The sequence below is a fragment of the Apodemus sylvaticus genome, chromosome 15 (genome assembly GCF_947179515.1).
Source record: "Apodemus sylvaticus chromosome 15, mApoSyl1.1, whole genome shotgun sequence".
NCBI lineage: Eukaryota > Metazoa > Chordata > Mammalia > Rodentia > Muridae > Apodemus > Apodemus sylvaticus.
Window position 1 is genome coordinate 66,349,740 of NC_067486.1, and position 13,167 is coordinate 66,362,906.

The 13,167-nt window shown below is 46.9% G+C and overlaps 1 protein-coding gene across 4 annotated transcripts in view; it reads left to right on the top strand.

The window, feature by feature from the left end:
- Kalrn (kalirin RhoGEF kinase) overlaps positions 1-13,167 on the top strand; it is a 431,561-nt gene that overhangs the window by 400,905 nt on the left and 17,489 nt on the right. For all 4 annotated transcript variants that reach the window (XM_052158466.1, XM_052158467.1, XM_052158468.1 and 1 more), the window contains exons 29-33: positions 2,205-2,316; positions 4,209-4,399; positions 4,856-4,957; positions 6,178-6,320; positions 9,330-9,432. In XM_052158466.1, the coding sequence (XP_052014426.1) occupies positions 2,205-2,316; positions 4,209-4,399; positions 4,856-4,957; positions 6,178-6,320; positions 9,330-9,432 (651 nt within the window). The remainder of the gene's footprint in view (positions 1-2,204; positions 2,317-4,208; positions 4,400-4,855; positions 4,958-6,177; positions 6,321-9,329; positions 9,433-13,167) is intronic.

Below are 13,167 nucleotides of genomic sequence, written 5' to 3' on the forward strand. Positions count from 1 at the left end.
AATACAGCGTTCTCCTGTCCCTCTTAGCCCTGTATCACTGAAGTCCCTAGTTATGTGAGTTATGTGAGAGGACTTTGGAAGGGAATGGAGTTGGAATTAGTTGAGCTCTAAATTGCCGCCCCAGAATTAAGTGTTTTGGGGGAGAGGTATTTGTACAGGGAATTGAGAGGCAAACAAGTAAGGTAGCAGTGATTTTATTGCAGGGAAGCTGTAAAATTATTGTAAAAGGTAATTTTAGCCTCTTTAAAATGTGCTGGTGGCAGGGTGCCTGATGGGTAAAAATAGTGAGCTTTACTATAAATAACATGGCATTTATTTTCTCTTTGAAGTCAGTTTAATTCCAAATAAATTGATCTTTAATTGTCAGTATCCTCTGGAGCTCATCACTTAGCTGTTACGGGAAAGTGAAACCGTGTCTTTTGGGGTGTTTGATCCTCTGTAAATCTGCTGCTGCTGTCCTTTTCGGAGCCTGAATTAAATGTGCAGGCAGGCACCTCCTTATCAGGAACTATTGCAAGGGCCCTGGAGAATTTATTGGTTCTGCGGTAGATTGGAAGACTTGTTAAATTGCTTAGGGGACTGAACTAATTGGTGTTTTCTGTTGCAAACTGAAGCGTATTTCTCATCTCTCCTCTGTGCTGTACCTTAGGCATTCCTTTGTTGATGTCTGAGAGCAAAGTTGGGAGGGTCACCGTTAGGAAAGGTGGGGACACCAGAGAACTTTGGGTGGGAGAAGTACAACTTTCAGGACAATGATGACATTATGTCAACTGGAAAGGGCAGGACCAAGAACCCGAACTTCCCTCAAAGTGTGCTCTGCCTGAATACCCCAGCCGCCTTTGATCATAGGGAAATGTCTCCAAGATAACTCAGGAAAATCCAGAGCCTGGATTTTTGTTTCAGAGTCTCACTATTTCCCCAAGAAGAGAGCTTTGCTAATAAGCTTGGTAGAACAGATAATCCCAAGATGGTGGTGAAGCAGGGAGGCATCCAGAACCGTGGGTGAAGTCCCGTTCCTTTCCTGCACCATTTGAATGTGCTCTGCCCATGTCAGCACACAAGTTCTCCAAGTGATAATGTGCCTCTCAGTCTCACTTAACCCATAGAAGTGTAGTTGCTTTTTACTTAAAGAACTACCTAGCTAGCTCCTGTGTCCCTCTCCAGAGAGCTATGCCATTAAAGCCAGGTCTGATTACTACAGGAAGAGCATCCCACAGAAAAATACCCTCCTGCTGGCAAGGACCTGTAATTTATTTGCCAGGAGACATCATAGTTATGCTTACAAGATTTGAACTCATTGTCTTTCCTAACACATCTTTTTTGGAGCAAAAGCCATTCCAAGTGGTCTTGCAACTAGTAAGATGGTTGAAAAGATCATTTCCTCAACCAAGCAGACACTTTGTATCTGTCATTGGGATTTTGATGAGTGAGACTGCAGTGGAAAGGTAAGAGCCAGGGGACGTGATGCCCAGGAAGTAAGGCGAGCCCTGTCCTGGGAGGGGAGGGGTGGAGAGGACATCGTGGACAGGCTAGGGTGGTGACGCCCCAGCTTGCATTCCGAGCTGCATCTCAGGCCCTGCTTGGCCTCCTTGCAGCTATATTTCTCTCTGCCTCAGTCTCCTATGTGGTTCCCAAAGTCCTCGCTCGTCCAGAATCTCATTCATTGACCCCAGGTCAGATACCCATGATCCTTGCCATCCTTTTAAACTCTGACCTGTTATGGATCTATAACATCTCTAGCCTCAGATTGCCCTGAGCAGGATGGAAGTCAGTCCTCATGTAGCAGAAGCTGTACATAAAAGTGATGTCAGCCACGGGAATGCAGAGACCCACAAAGGCAGAGCTACACACCCTGTGTTCCTTCACGCCTTCCTTTTTGGTTCCCCTGCCCTGCATCTCTGCAGCGCTTCAGAGGTTTCATCCTCTCTCCAGGAAGGCGGTACTGTGACAGAGTACTCTAGGTTTATAACTCTAGCCTTTGGAAACTGGCTTGGATTGACTTCCTTTGCACCTGATAAAACTCTTGTGGTCTTTTGAGGTTTGGAGTAATAATCAATAATCCTCATCTTACTCTTTTTTTATAGCTCTCTCTGAGGGAACTGTAACAGACAGTGAGGCTGGTGTATAATTTACTCCATGGCTTAGAAAGGAGGGTTGGGAAACCTGGGAGATGATCCTAACCGTGTCTGGACTTTTTTCCCCAGGAACTTTTAACTTGCTGTGAAGAAGGGAAAGGGGAACTCAAGGATGGCCTGGAGGTGATGCTCAGTGTCCCCAAGAAAGCCAATGATGCCATGCATGTCAGCATGCTGGAAGGTAGCTGGTCCCTGTCCTCTTGGGATTCTACCTCTACTCCTAAGACCAGGGAGTTTGTGTTACAGAGGGAAGTGGCATGAAGTTGGGCTAGGGACAAGCCTGGAAAGAGGAGTCCTCGGCTGTCTGTGGGAGGAGCACCACAGAACAGCATAGCTAGCACCTGCTCCAGGTGTGCTGTAGGTGTGCGGACCCCTTGTTATCCATGAGGTAATCCAGTGCAGGCTGTGACCTTTACTATAAACTATAGACCAGAGCCCTGCAGAACTGCTCATGAGCATAGCATTTGCAGTTCCTTCACAGTCAGAATAGCAGGAAATGTTGCTTACATATAATATACACCAGTGAATTTAGTGTGATAGCAACCTCACACATGTGTGCTCTTGTGCACACACACACACACACACACACACACACACACACGTGCGCGCATGCACACCTTTTTTCTGTACTGGAATTGAAACCAAGCTTTGTCCATGCTGAGCAAACACTCCACTACTAAGCTATATCTACAGGTCTTTTGCTCAAAGTCTCACTAAATGGTCCAGACTCGCTTTGAAACAGTGATCCCTTCTCAGCCTACTGAACACCTATAGGAGTGCACCAGCAGGCCCAGCTTCTTTAACATAGAAAAGAATAGATAACATAGATTTACTGCTATGGTTATTTTTAATTGAATAGTTAAGTGGCATCCAACATATTGACATTCTTGTGCAACTAGTCTTTTGCACTTCTTAGGAGCCTAGGAAAACCAAGCCATGTAACCCTGACAGGACTTTAGTCAGCAAGAGCTGTGTTCGTGGCATCTAGAACAAGTGCAGTGTGAAGTAAGGCTTGTGTGACATGGCCTTGATGTTGTAAAACAGACGCATGGAGGAGCAAGGCTGGGGAGAAGTTTGATAGCTGGGTAAAGTTGACGTACCATTCCAGTCTGACAAGCAGATGCTAAGCAAATGTGTACCCGCTCTTTCTCTTCTGCTGTCATCCCGTAAGGCCTCCCCTGCCACTACCATCATCTAAGAGACTACAAGAGTGCCCAGGCCTTACGGCAATAGAGCCAATGTCACTGTCTCTAGACCAAGCACCTGTCATCTGAAAGGGTTCCTGCTGTCACAGTTTCTCCACCCCCTTCATTCCTGTGCACAGCAGGTTCCCCAATGCTGGGGTCCTCCTTTAGAAGAACCCCGTTCCCCCAAACTGCCCATAGTCTCAACCCAGCCACTCCCGTGTGTGGTCTGTGGACCTGTGCAGCAGAGCTGGTTGGAAGTGCACGTTTGTGGACCTGACTGATACCCACTGAACCAAATCTCTTGGATGGAGACGGGCGTTCAGAATCCACATTTTCACATGCTTCCCAGGCGATCGATGGGCAATTAAGGCTTGGGAACTTTCCGAAAGATTCGAAATAGTATGTAAATAGAAAATGTTGAGAGTTTATGCCCAACACTGTGTAGGAGCAATAAATAATCCTAAGTAGCAATAATAATAATCCTATTTCTTAAATAATATAAGAAAAGAGGCAATGACAAATACAGCGATACCAAGCGTATTCCACCAGATAGTGCCCCGCCTAAGCCTCACTTGGAACAGTGGGCGCTGTGGAGGAAGAAGCTCCGGGACTTCCAATTTGGGAGACCCCCCAGCTCCTCTCTGATTGGGAGGGGAGCATCCGTGGGACCTTTCAGAGAACCTTACTCACATCACACATGTATATAGGAGACAAGACACGGTGCTGGGAATGGGCCATGGGAAATGCCTAAGTAGTTGTATAGGTGCTATATCAGATCTCTAAGTTAATAGCAACTAGAAAATCCATTCTCCAAGGGGGAATACGACACAGCCTCCCCTGAGTGTAGTGTTGGAGAAACTCCACAGGGCACATGGGTGTTTTTCAGGGTTCGATGAGAACTTGGATGTACAGGGGGAGTTGATTCTTCAGGATGCCTTTCAAGTGTGGGACCCAAAGTCGCTGATCCGGAAGGGGCGGGAGCGGCATCTGTTCCTCTTTGAGATCTCCTTGGTGTTTAGCAAAGAGATCAAAGACTCTTCAGGACACACGAAATATGTTTACAAGAACAAGCTACTGGTAGGTGGGACAGGTGGGGCAAGACAAGATTCCCTGCTTTCATAGAGCCCGTGGGCAGGAAGGGATACTTGGAGGGTCAGAGGGACAGAGGGACATACAGCTCACCTCTTCCCTACTTCTCTACTCCAAAGCCCTCCTGGACAAAGGCTCATGCCTCCTGCTTGGAAAGCTCCCTTCCACACCCTGCAGTTCTTTATCTTGAAGTTCAAAGGTCTTTCTGTCTGCTTTTTGCAACTTCCTCTTCAACATCCCTCCCAGTACCTGCTAATCAGGCAAATGCCAGCAGGTCCTTTCATCCTGAGTATATGAACAAAATACCTAGTCTATTGAAGCCTGATTGACAGAAGCCCCTCCCTCGGCCCCTCCTCTTTGTTGCTTTCCCCTTCCTATCCCAGCCCTAAGTTTCCCCCACTGCCCTCCCCTTCCCCGCCTCTCACAGGCATTTCCTGTCTACAGACCTCAGAGCTGGGTGTGACCGAGCATGTAGAAGGTGACCCCTGCAAATTCGCCTTGTGGTCTGGGCGCACCCCATCCTCAGACAATAAAACAGTGCTCAAAGTAAGTACTGCTCTCTTCTATCACCAAACCAGGGTTGGGGTAATTGGGTAGGGTAAAAGAAGCAGGCATGAGACCCCAAAAAGCAGGGCCTAGAAACTTCTCTTGGGAATGGTAGCTTTATGCAGGTATGGAAAGACAAATTTGACCATAGAGGTAGGCCCAGAATCTTGAAGACAGATATTCTCCTTGAGTTCATAGAGGCCAGGGGATAACGCAAGGCCTGGTCAGCCGGGTTCTCTCCATATGTCTCTTTCCAGGGGCAAGAACAACCAACCTTTTAACAAAGACATCTTGAGTTGCTCTGTGTTTGCTCAGCAGATTGCCCTAAATGTCCTCTGTGTACAAGGTGTTCTGCTTGAATGCCAAGAAAAGAACCACATTTAAAATATGGTCCATATTCTCTGGAAGTATATTCTAGAAGCTCCCATAAATCACAACAGCCTGGGGGTCCACATAGTTCAGCTTTCTAGGTTCAGGCTGGTTTTGAGTCCCTGTTCCCGGTAGCACTAGCCTGACTAGGTGGGGTTAGTGTGAACAGAACTTCCATTGATCACTTCCTAGTCAAGGAAGTGTCCATCACCAAGGAGCAGATGGCCCATCTCAGGCAAAAGCTTCACAGTGTCCACCCTTAATTTGCAGACTAGCTGCTGCCTGTCATGAAGAATTACCTGAAAAGGGATCCTGGAAGGCAGTGGGGTATTATAGACATGAGCACAGTGCTTCTAATAAGCATGTTTAGCAGCCTGAAACTCCAATAATGACAGTCGCCTGTGCACACTATATGAGTGTGACAGCTATTAAATATCCTGACATACCCATTGCCCCGCTGGTAAATAGCCACTGCTTTTAGATGTCACAATTCCAAGTGCCTCCAGGGCCCTGTAGGATTCACAATTCAAGTGATAACCCAGGCCCATCAGAGAGCAACAGATCCTGTTCCAACTCCAGAGTCAATAGCAGATTGGTCAGTGCCTAAGGAATTATGAAATATTTTTATAAGTCCTCCGTCTATATTGAGGCTTGAACTTGCGGATTTCTGAGGTTAGAGAGTCAAAGGATAGAATGCAAAAGAGGCTCCCCTAAAGATTTGGTGTCTTTGGAATAACAGGGAAACCTGTAGGGGCAGGGCAGGGGTGGGGGGGGAGGGGGGAGGGGGTGAGCATGGGTTTGCGGGCAACAAGAGCTAGGGTTCTCAACTGCTTCTTCCTGTGGTACCCCAGGCTTCCAACATCGAAACCAAGCAGGAATGGATCAAGAATATTCGAGAAGTGATTCAGGAAAGGATCATTCATCTTAAAGGCGCTTTGAAGGAGCCAATTCAGCTCCCCAAAACACCAGCCAAACTGAGGAACAATAGTAAGAGGTAACCAACACCTGTACCCAACCACTGCTACATAGTGTCCCTGAGGGAGGGGGGACGGGGTGTCCCTTCATCTCTAGTGGGAATAGTGCCATCCTCCATCTAGGAAGACCCACAGGTTCTGCCTGTGGCAAAGTCTGCCATCTTTAAGCTTCTCCTCAGTTACCATCCACCAATTCACTCTTTGCCTAAGTGTGCTACCAGAATATGAGAGGAAGTATAAGTTGGATTACTTCTCCCAGGAACCTTCCAACAAGCGTGTTGGAATTGCACATAAGAGCAGTAGCATCTGGAGAGAGTAAATGCTGTCAAACAGGGGACAGCAATGGTTCTCTGTGGCGTTGGAGACGGCTTTGGGGAGAACTGCATCATGAGAAGGGAGGCCTCCGCATTGGTCGGAGGATGAGGAGTTTTGTGCAGCACTGGGGTAGGCTGCCGTGCAAGGATATCTTTGCAACTTCTAAGGAGTCCTCTTCACTCACCCTCAGTGACTAATGACTTCAGTAAGAAGAGGACATATGTGTTGAGTGTCTAGGCCCTTCTGAACCCCAGTTTCCTCCAAGCCAGTAGATGACTTCTTAGGTGTTTCCTTCTCAAGTGGCCTGATCACTTCCAAGGGCTCTACTGAAGGGCATTCAGAGGAAATCATACAACAATTTTATATATATCTTGAAGACAAAAATACACAGCCCAGTGATGTTCTGAGAGGAGTGGTCACTGTTAGTGGTGTGCTTTCCATGCCTCCCCAGCTCACAGAGGCCATAAGCCAGAGGACTTGGTTGACCTTTTGGTATCAACGAGGATAAGCAAGATGGAGAACCATTGCAGAGTCATGGCATTGGAATGCTAGCACTGAGAGAGGTAGTGACCGCAAGTTGGGTATGTCTGAGACAGAGACACCTCCAAAGCGATGGCCAGGATCAGATGCCCTGTTGCTGCAGGGATCAAGTATGAGTCTATTGAAAAAGGGCCCATCTTAAGTTTATGTGCTTGGGTCCACACTACAACCTTATTTTAATCCTGGAGAGAGAAACCTTGCTTCTGGGAGCTCCTGTTTCACAAGGAATATAGAACGTTATGCAGTATAAAGAATGGATTGTCCAGGACTCTGTGAGAAGGAAACTTAGTGGAGGCTAATGTGAGGGTTGCTCTGATATCGAAAAGAGTTGGAGAGTTTCTAGACCACATGAAGGGCATGTCTGCCACCTCCTCTCTGCTGCTTCTCTTGTCCTTCATGGAATGGAGAGAAACCTCATAAGACTCTGCAGAGAACAGCCAGGCGATGTGTACGTCCATCAGCTTGGCTTCCTGGATGTAGCAGCAGAGCTTATGGAGAACTACATGGGTGTAGGGGATGCCATCCACACTGCTGGATCGGCGCTTTCAGCCCCAGACCTGGCTTCATCTGTAGTGGACCAGAAGGGTCCATAATAGGCCAGAACAGCAGGAATCTGGAAGCACAGTCAGATCCCAGCCATGTACAGGTGGGGGAGGGGCGGTGGCCCAGACCATCCAAAACAACAGATGATCAGAAAGTCCTTTTATTCTTGGTTTTGAAATATGTCACGTGATTTCTTTTCACAGCAGATTTTGCCTTCCTACGAATGTGTGGCTTATGTTATTAAAATAAGCTGGCATTTTCCAAGCCCACAAGCAGTGGTGAGAAAGTAGCCAACTTAGAAATGTTCTGCAAGGGAGAAATTACTTTCTTAGATGACATATACACACATGTGCACATACACAGGTACCCTCATGCATGTGGTACCCTCATGGGTACCACACGTGCCCACTACACTCACATGTATACCGGGTCAGAATCGCTCAGACTCAGTGAGGTGGAGTCATTATCTCTGGCACTCTGCCCGTGGGATAAGATTCTCCAGCATTCAGCTCCCCGTCCCTCAAGGCTTTTACCCTCTACAAGCAGCATGGAGTGAATTTTGCAAAAGTGTCCACGGGAATAACTGTGGTTTCCTCTGCTAATCCTTTTAACCGCAGCCCACATCTCCCAAGTCTTCCCTAACGCAGACTAGTCAGCAATTCCCAGGCAACCATTTCTGCCGGGGCTTGACCGTGGGTTCAGCACAGAGTCAGGACACAATCCTAAGGCAGAGAGTTGAAAGAGCAATGTGGTATCAAAGCTGTGCAGTGCTAGGGCCCATAATGGCGCCAGGCAGCAGAGCTGGCTCAAAGGCTTCCAAAGCCTGTGCTGTCCCCAGGCCTGGAGAAAGTGCCTTTCTGTTCCGCATTGATAAGACCTCATCACCAATAAGTATAAAATCACTAAGACCCACCAGAAAGAATACAGTGAACACTTGCTCTGTATGCAGGGGCTAAAGATTCATCAGGACTTTGCTAGAGATAACCTTCCCATGAGGAAATAGCCCAATTCATTTTCTCCAGCAGAAGAAATGCAAATTGTTTAGTTTTTTTTTTTTTTAAAAAATCCATCTTAAATTTCTTAATTGCTTGGGAGGCTGAGGCAGGAGTCTTGCTTAGACCCAGGAACTCAAGGCTGATGTGAACAGCATAACATGATTGCATCTTAGACAAAGAAAAGGAAAAAGGTCTACATCAACAGCAAGACTATATCCTAGTTACAACATGCAGAACCCTGAATTCTGTGGCTAATGCAAAGGAGCTTACTGGCTAACTAGAAGCCCAGATTCTAAGTGAGATGTATCTTCCTCCTGCCTATAATAGTCTCTTTCCCAGTTTTATCATTGTTGTATTGGTTTAGTGCCCCATCTGCTGTATGGGCCAGAAGAGGCATAGGGCAGGTGTTGTGCTGGGCAGTGCTAGGTCATGTAGTGATCATGTGCTTACTGAAATGAATGAGCTTTCATTGAAATCACTTACTCTGTACCCATTAAAAGGATAATGTTACACAATCCCTGCTGGGAATGTTCAGGCACTACTTTGTCAACCCAGCTGGGAAAACCTTGTGTGCTCTAAACCCACAGTGGCTCCCCCCACCCCCACCCCTGTTTCTTTTCTCTCATCCTCCTGCAGGGATGGAGTAGAGGATGGTGACAGCCAGGGGGATGGAAGCAGCCAGCCAGATACCATATCCATCGCTTCCAGAACCTCTCAGAACACAGTGGAGAGTGACAAGGTAAGACAGAGTCCCCTGCCTTCCTTCCCTCTACCTCAAACTGTGGTTGGTTTAACCGGCCCTGGAGAATGGTGCTCAAAGTTCTTCCACTCTGGATCCAAACAGCAGGAGTCAGCTATATCACAGCTCCAAGGGGGACAGGACAGAGCTGCACTGGGATAGACACACAGCATAAACAGTGAGAAAGGCTAGATGTCTGATCCCTTTGAATCACCCCTATGGGGTCGCTAGACTGCTCCACCTCAAGAGAGTGGACCTCAGAGAGGCTGTTTGGACCTGTGTCCTGAGACACAGATGGCTGTGACTGGCTCATATTTACAGTGGTTTGATCAGGGCATATTTTAAAATTAGACCAGTGGTTTAGGAAATAGACATTACTCAGTAGGGACCTCTGACCCCAAAAGACCCCAAAAGTGGGTAAAAAGACACCCTTCCCCAGCCATGTACCCAGGGCTCGGTTCCTGAGAGCTTGGGGCAGAGGAACCACCTAGTGTTCCATCAAAGACACTCATCCTCTAAGGAAACCTGACCATTTGTCTCCCACATCTTGGAGCAAGCAGCAGGAGGAGCCCTGAGGGAAATGCAGGAAGGACACTGTCCCCAAACATTTGCTTAAGCTGCCTGAGGAAAGTAATCATTGGAATCTGCAGCAGAGAGAGGAAGGGCCCATGGCCTGACCCACTCACACTCAACCTACCCAGAGTCCAGAGTATGAGGTAATCTACTCCTGCATATCATAATGTTACAGGTGAAGTTAGACTTCCTCAAACACTGCTCAGCCCTAGTCCCTCCAGGTCCTTCAGGCTGCTCTTCTGCCTCAGGCAATAGGCTAGGCCTGTTCTTGATTTTAGTTTTTTTCTACACTGTGGGTACCTTGCCATATTTATTATGTTTTTCCTTAATGGGAAGAAAGCCACTCGGTATGGGGACTGTTCTAGACCTGCTAAGATAAGACCAGCACATCACCCTAACCACACCAACAGACTCATGCTCAAGGACATTCCAAGTTAATTCCATCTGACAGCCGCTTTCATGGTATAAAGCCATTTTCAGGGGCAGAGTAATAGAACATTTGAGGGTTTTTTTCTACTTATAAAAATACAAAGGAAACCATTTCTATGTTTTCCTGGCTTCTCTGGTCTGTTGTCTTAACAGTATAACTAAAATAGCCTATGAATAAAAGTGTTCTTTTTTAAAGCTGTCCCTGGTTGGTAAGTCAAGTGTGATATTGCCTGTGTTCAGACATAGGCTTCTAGCTTTGTTGTTGGGGGACCTGCCCCTTGCAGCTGCTACCCCATCTCCCAGGATCCTGACAAACACAGAAACCCTAGGCCGGGCCATTTGTCTCTTTCTTTTCTTGCTGGCAAGGTAAGTAAGGGTAGAGTACACCTTTGGCAGCAGGCCTTTTATTATACATGAGGGATTTTAGAACTTACACCTTTCTCTAAGTACAACTGAGGAGCCACTAAGTTAACTCACCCAAGAAAAATGACTCGGGCCCAACCAGTACCACTGAACGCAGTGCTGACTTGATCCAGCCGGGTGTTCCTTCTACACATGCCACACACAGACCAGACACATGCTCTGTCAAAGCACCTGCCATGTGGAGAGACGTGTGCCGTCTGTGGAGTGTGAACCCCCATCCGTGCGATTTCTTGTTTCCTGTTGTCTCTATAGCCGAGCCACTGGTCCCCTCTGAGAGCATGGGCTGTGTCTGTCTGTCCACTGCTGTCCTCCTGGCATGCAGCATGCAGCAGGGCTTGGGAGTCTTTTTTGAAAGCAATGAATAAGTATACAATGTTAGGTCTCAGGGAATAGAGGGTTAAGAGGCAACTAAAAACAGGTTTCCAAAAGTAGCTAAGCATACGCGCATCCTATTTCTTAAGACATTAAAGAAACAGAGATTTTGAGCAGAAAGCTCAGTAGGCTGGAGGATTGTCCTCTTGGGAGCATAAGCTCTAGCCATCTTCTCTGGCCCTAGGATACAGGCGGAAGGGGAAGCGAGAGATTCTGTTCCATATACGGAGTCTAAGACAAAACACTTATTCTCAAATGAAAATAATAATAGGCTTTTGACGAATACGTAGTATCCTTTAAAATAACCTCGCCCTTCTTCCAACCCAGCAGTGAGGACAAAGCAGCCATGTGGTCCCAGGTGACCTATGTCTCCCTCCAGCAGGGAAATCATTTACTGAGATCTCGAATTCATAGGTGTTACCTATGGTCTACCATAGGGTCTAGTTCCTTCTACCTTCCTAGGAGACAAGGAAGCCTTCTTTCCAGGTGTCCAGACAAGTCTCTGGACTGATTCAGATAACTGATCATAGTTTACCTGAAGGGTACGTGACAATGGCTTTAGGGAGGTCAGGGTAGAGACACCTCAGAGCAATTAATCATTCCAGCAGTATTCCAGATGCCAGGTCTTCTTCCTCAGATGAGGAAGAATGATTTATGTCAGTGGTTGGCTGAAGGGCCCTGAGGAGCCTACTTTGGACTGAGGCACCCCTGCAATCACCTGTTGTGTTCTCTATGCTGTAGTGTGAGGGAAAGCATTTGAACAGAGCTGGATGAATCCTAGCTCAGACACCACTTTGTCAGCTTGCCCAGGTTATCAGAGCTCAGTGTCTCCATCCACTAAACGGGGTAATGGTACCTCTCACAGCATCACTGGGAAGGGTACGTGATAGGTATCTACTTAGTAGCCACCTGACATTTGATCAAAGCTAACTTTCAGTCTCGTGGTATAAATGCAGTGCTTCAGCAGGCTGGGAAGAGCGTTGTGAGTCCTTGAACAGAGTTCCAACCTCTGGCTTCATCACTAGCAGCAACTGTCAGCAGCTTCTTGTCTGTTAGTCCTAATGACGTGGCCTCTTGGGTATACCTCTCTATAAACAGAATGGCATTTCTCCTTCACCTTCCATGTTAGCCTCTGGAATCTCAGGCGTAGACGTTTGTTGCTAGCCTTGACTCTCCTGGGTTAGCTTATTATTAACAGACTGTGATCTGCTTGTGTCTGATATTGAGTGGTCAGATTTGAACAATGTTGGGCTGTTGGTATTTGGAGACACATCCTTTATTTTCAAGTCTCTGAAGGCTGTACTAGAAGTCTTCAGGTTCTCCAGCTATTGATTATTGCTGTGTTCCCAGATCACTCCATTTCCTAGATACCTTCCTATGAGCTTCCTTCAGCATGTGAATTCTATATAAAACAGGGTATTCAAAGGGGTAGGCAGCCTGCGCATGGGCTCTGGCTGTGAATACCGTCCACTCTGTACGGCTGCTGCATTCAGAATTTTTCCTAAAATGGTCATCATACCTAGTAGAGTGCTTCGTGGTGCTCATAAAATCTCCAAGTCTTTTTGTGGCCAGACTTTGTCAGGCAGATGACTTAGTAATCCAAGTATGGGACAACTTTATGTCTACTCGACTCTCCTGTCTAGATTCATCCATGTGTCCAGCATGTTCTGAATATAAAATATTCCATTCAGTACATTAGCTTCCTCTCACAGAACAGTCTTCTGCTCCTTCTCCATACCCTTGTTTTTCAGTAAGATTAAAGAAAGGGAACATAGCCTCCTTTCTCACTACCACATGGAAAGCCCTTGTCTAGCTCATCTTTAAGGCCGTGAGAGATGGAAATTTTACCAGTTTTCTCTGTAGCTGAGGAACTGGGGCTATTGGCTTATGCTATGGGTTCCCCCCTCCTTAGTGAGAACACAGTTTATTATTCATAAT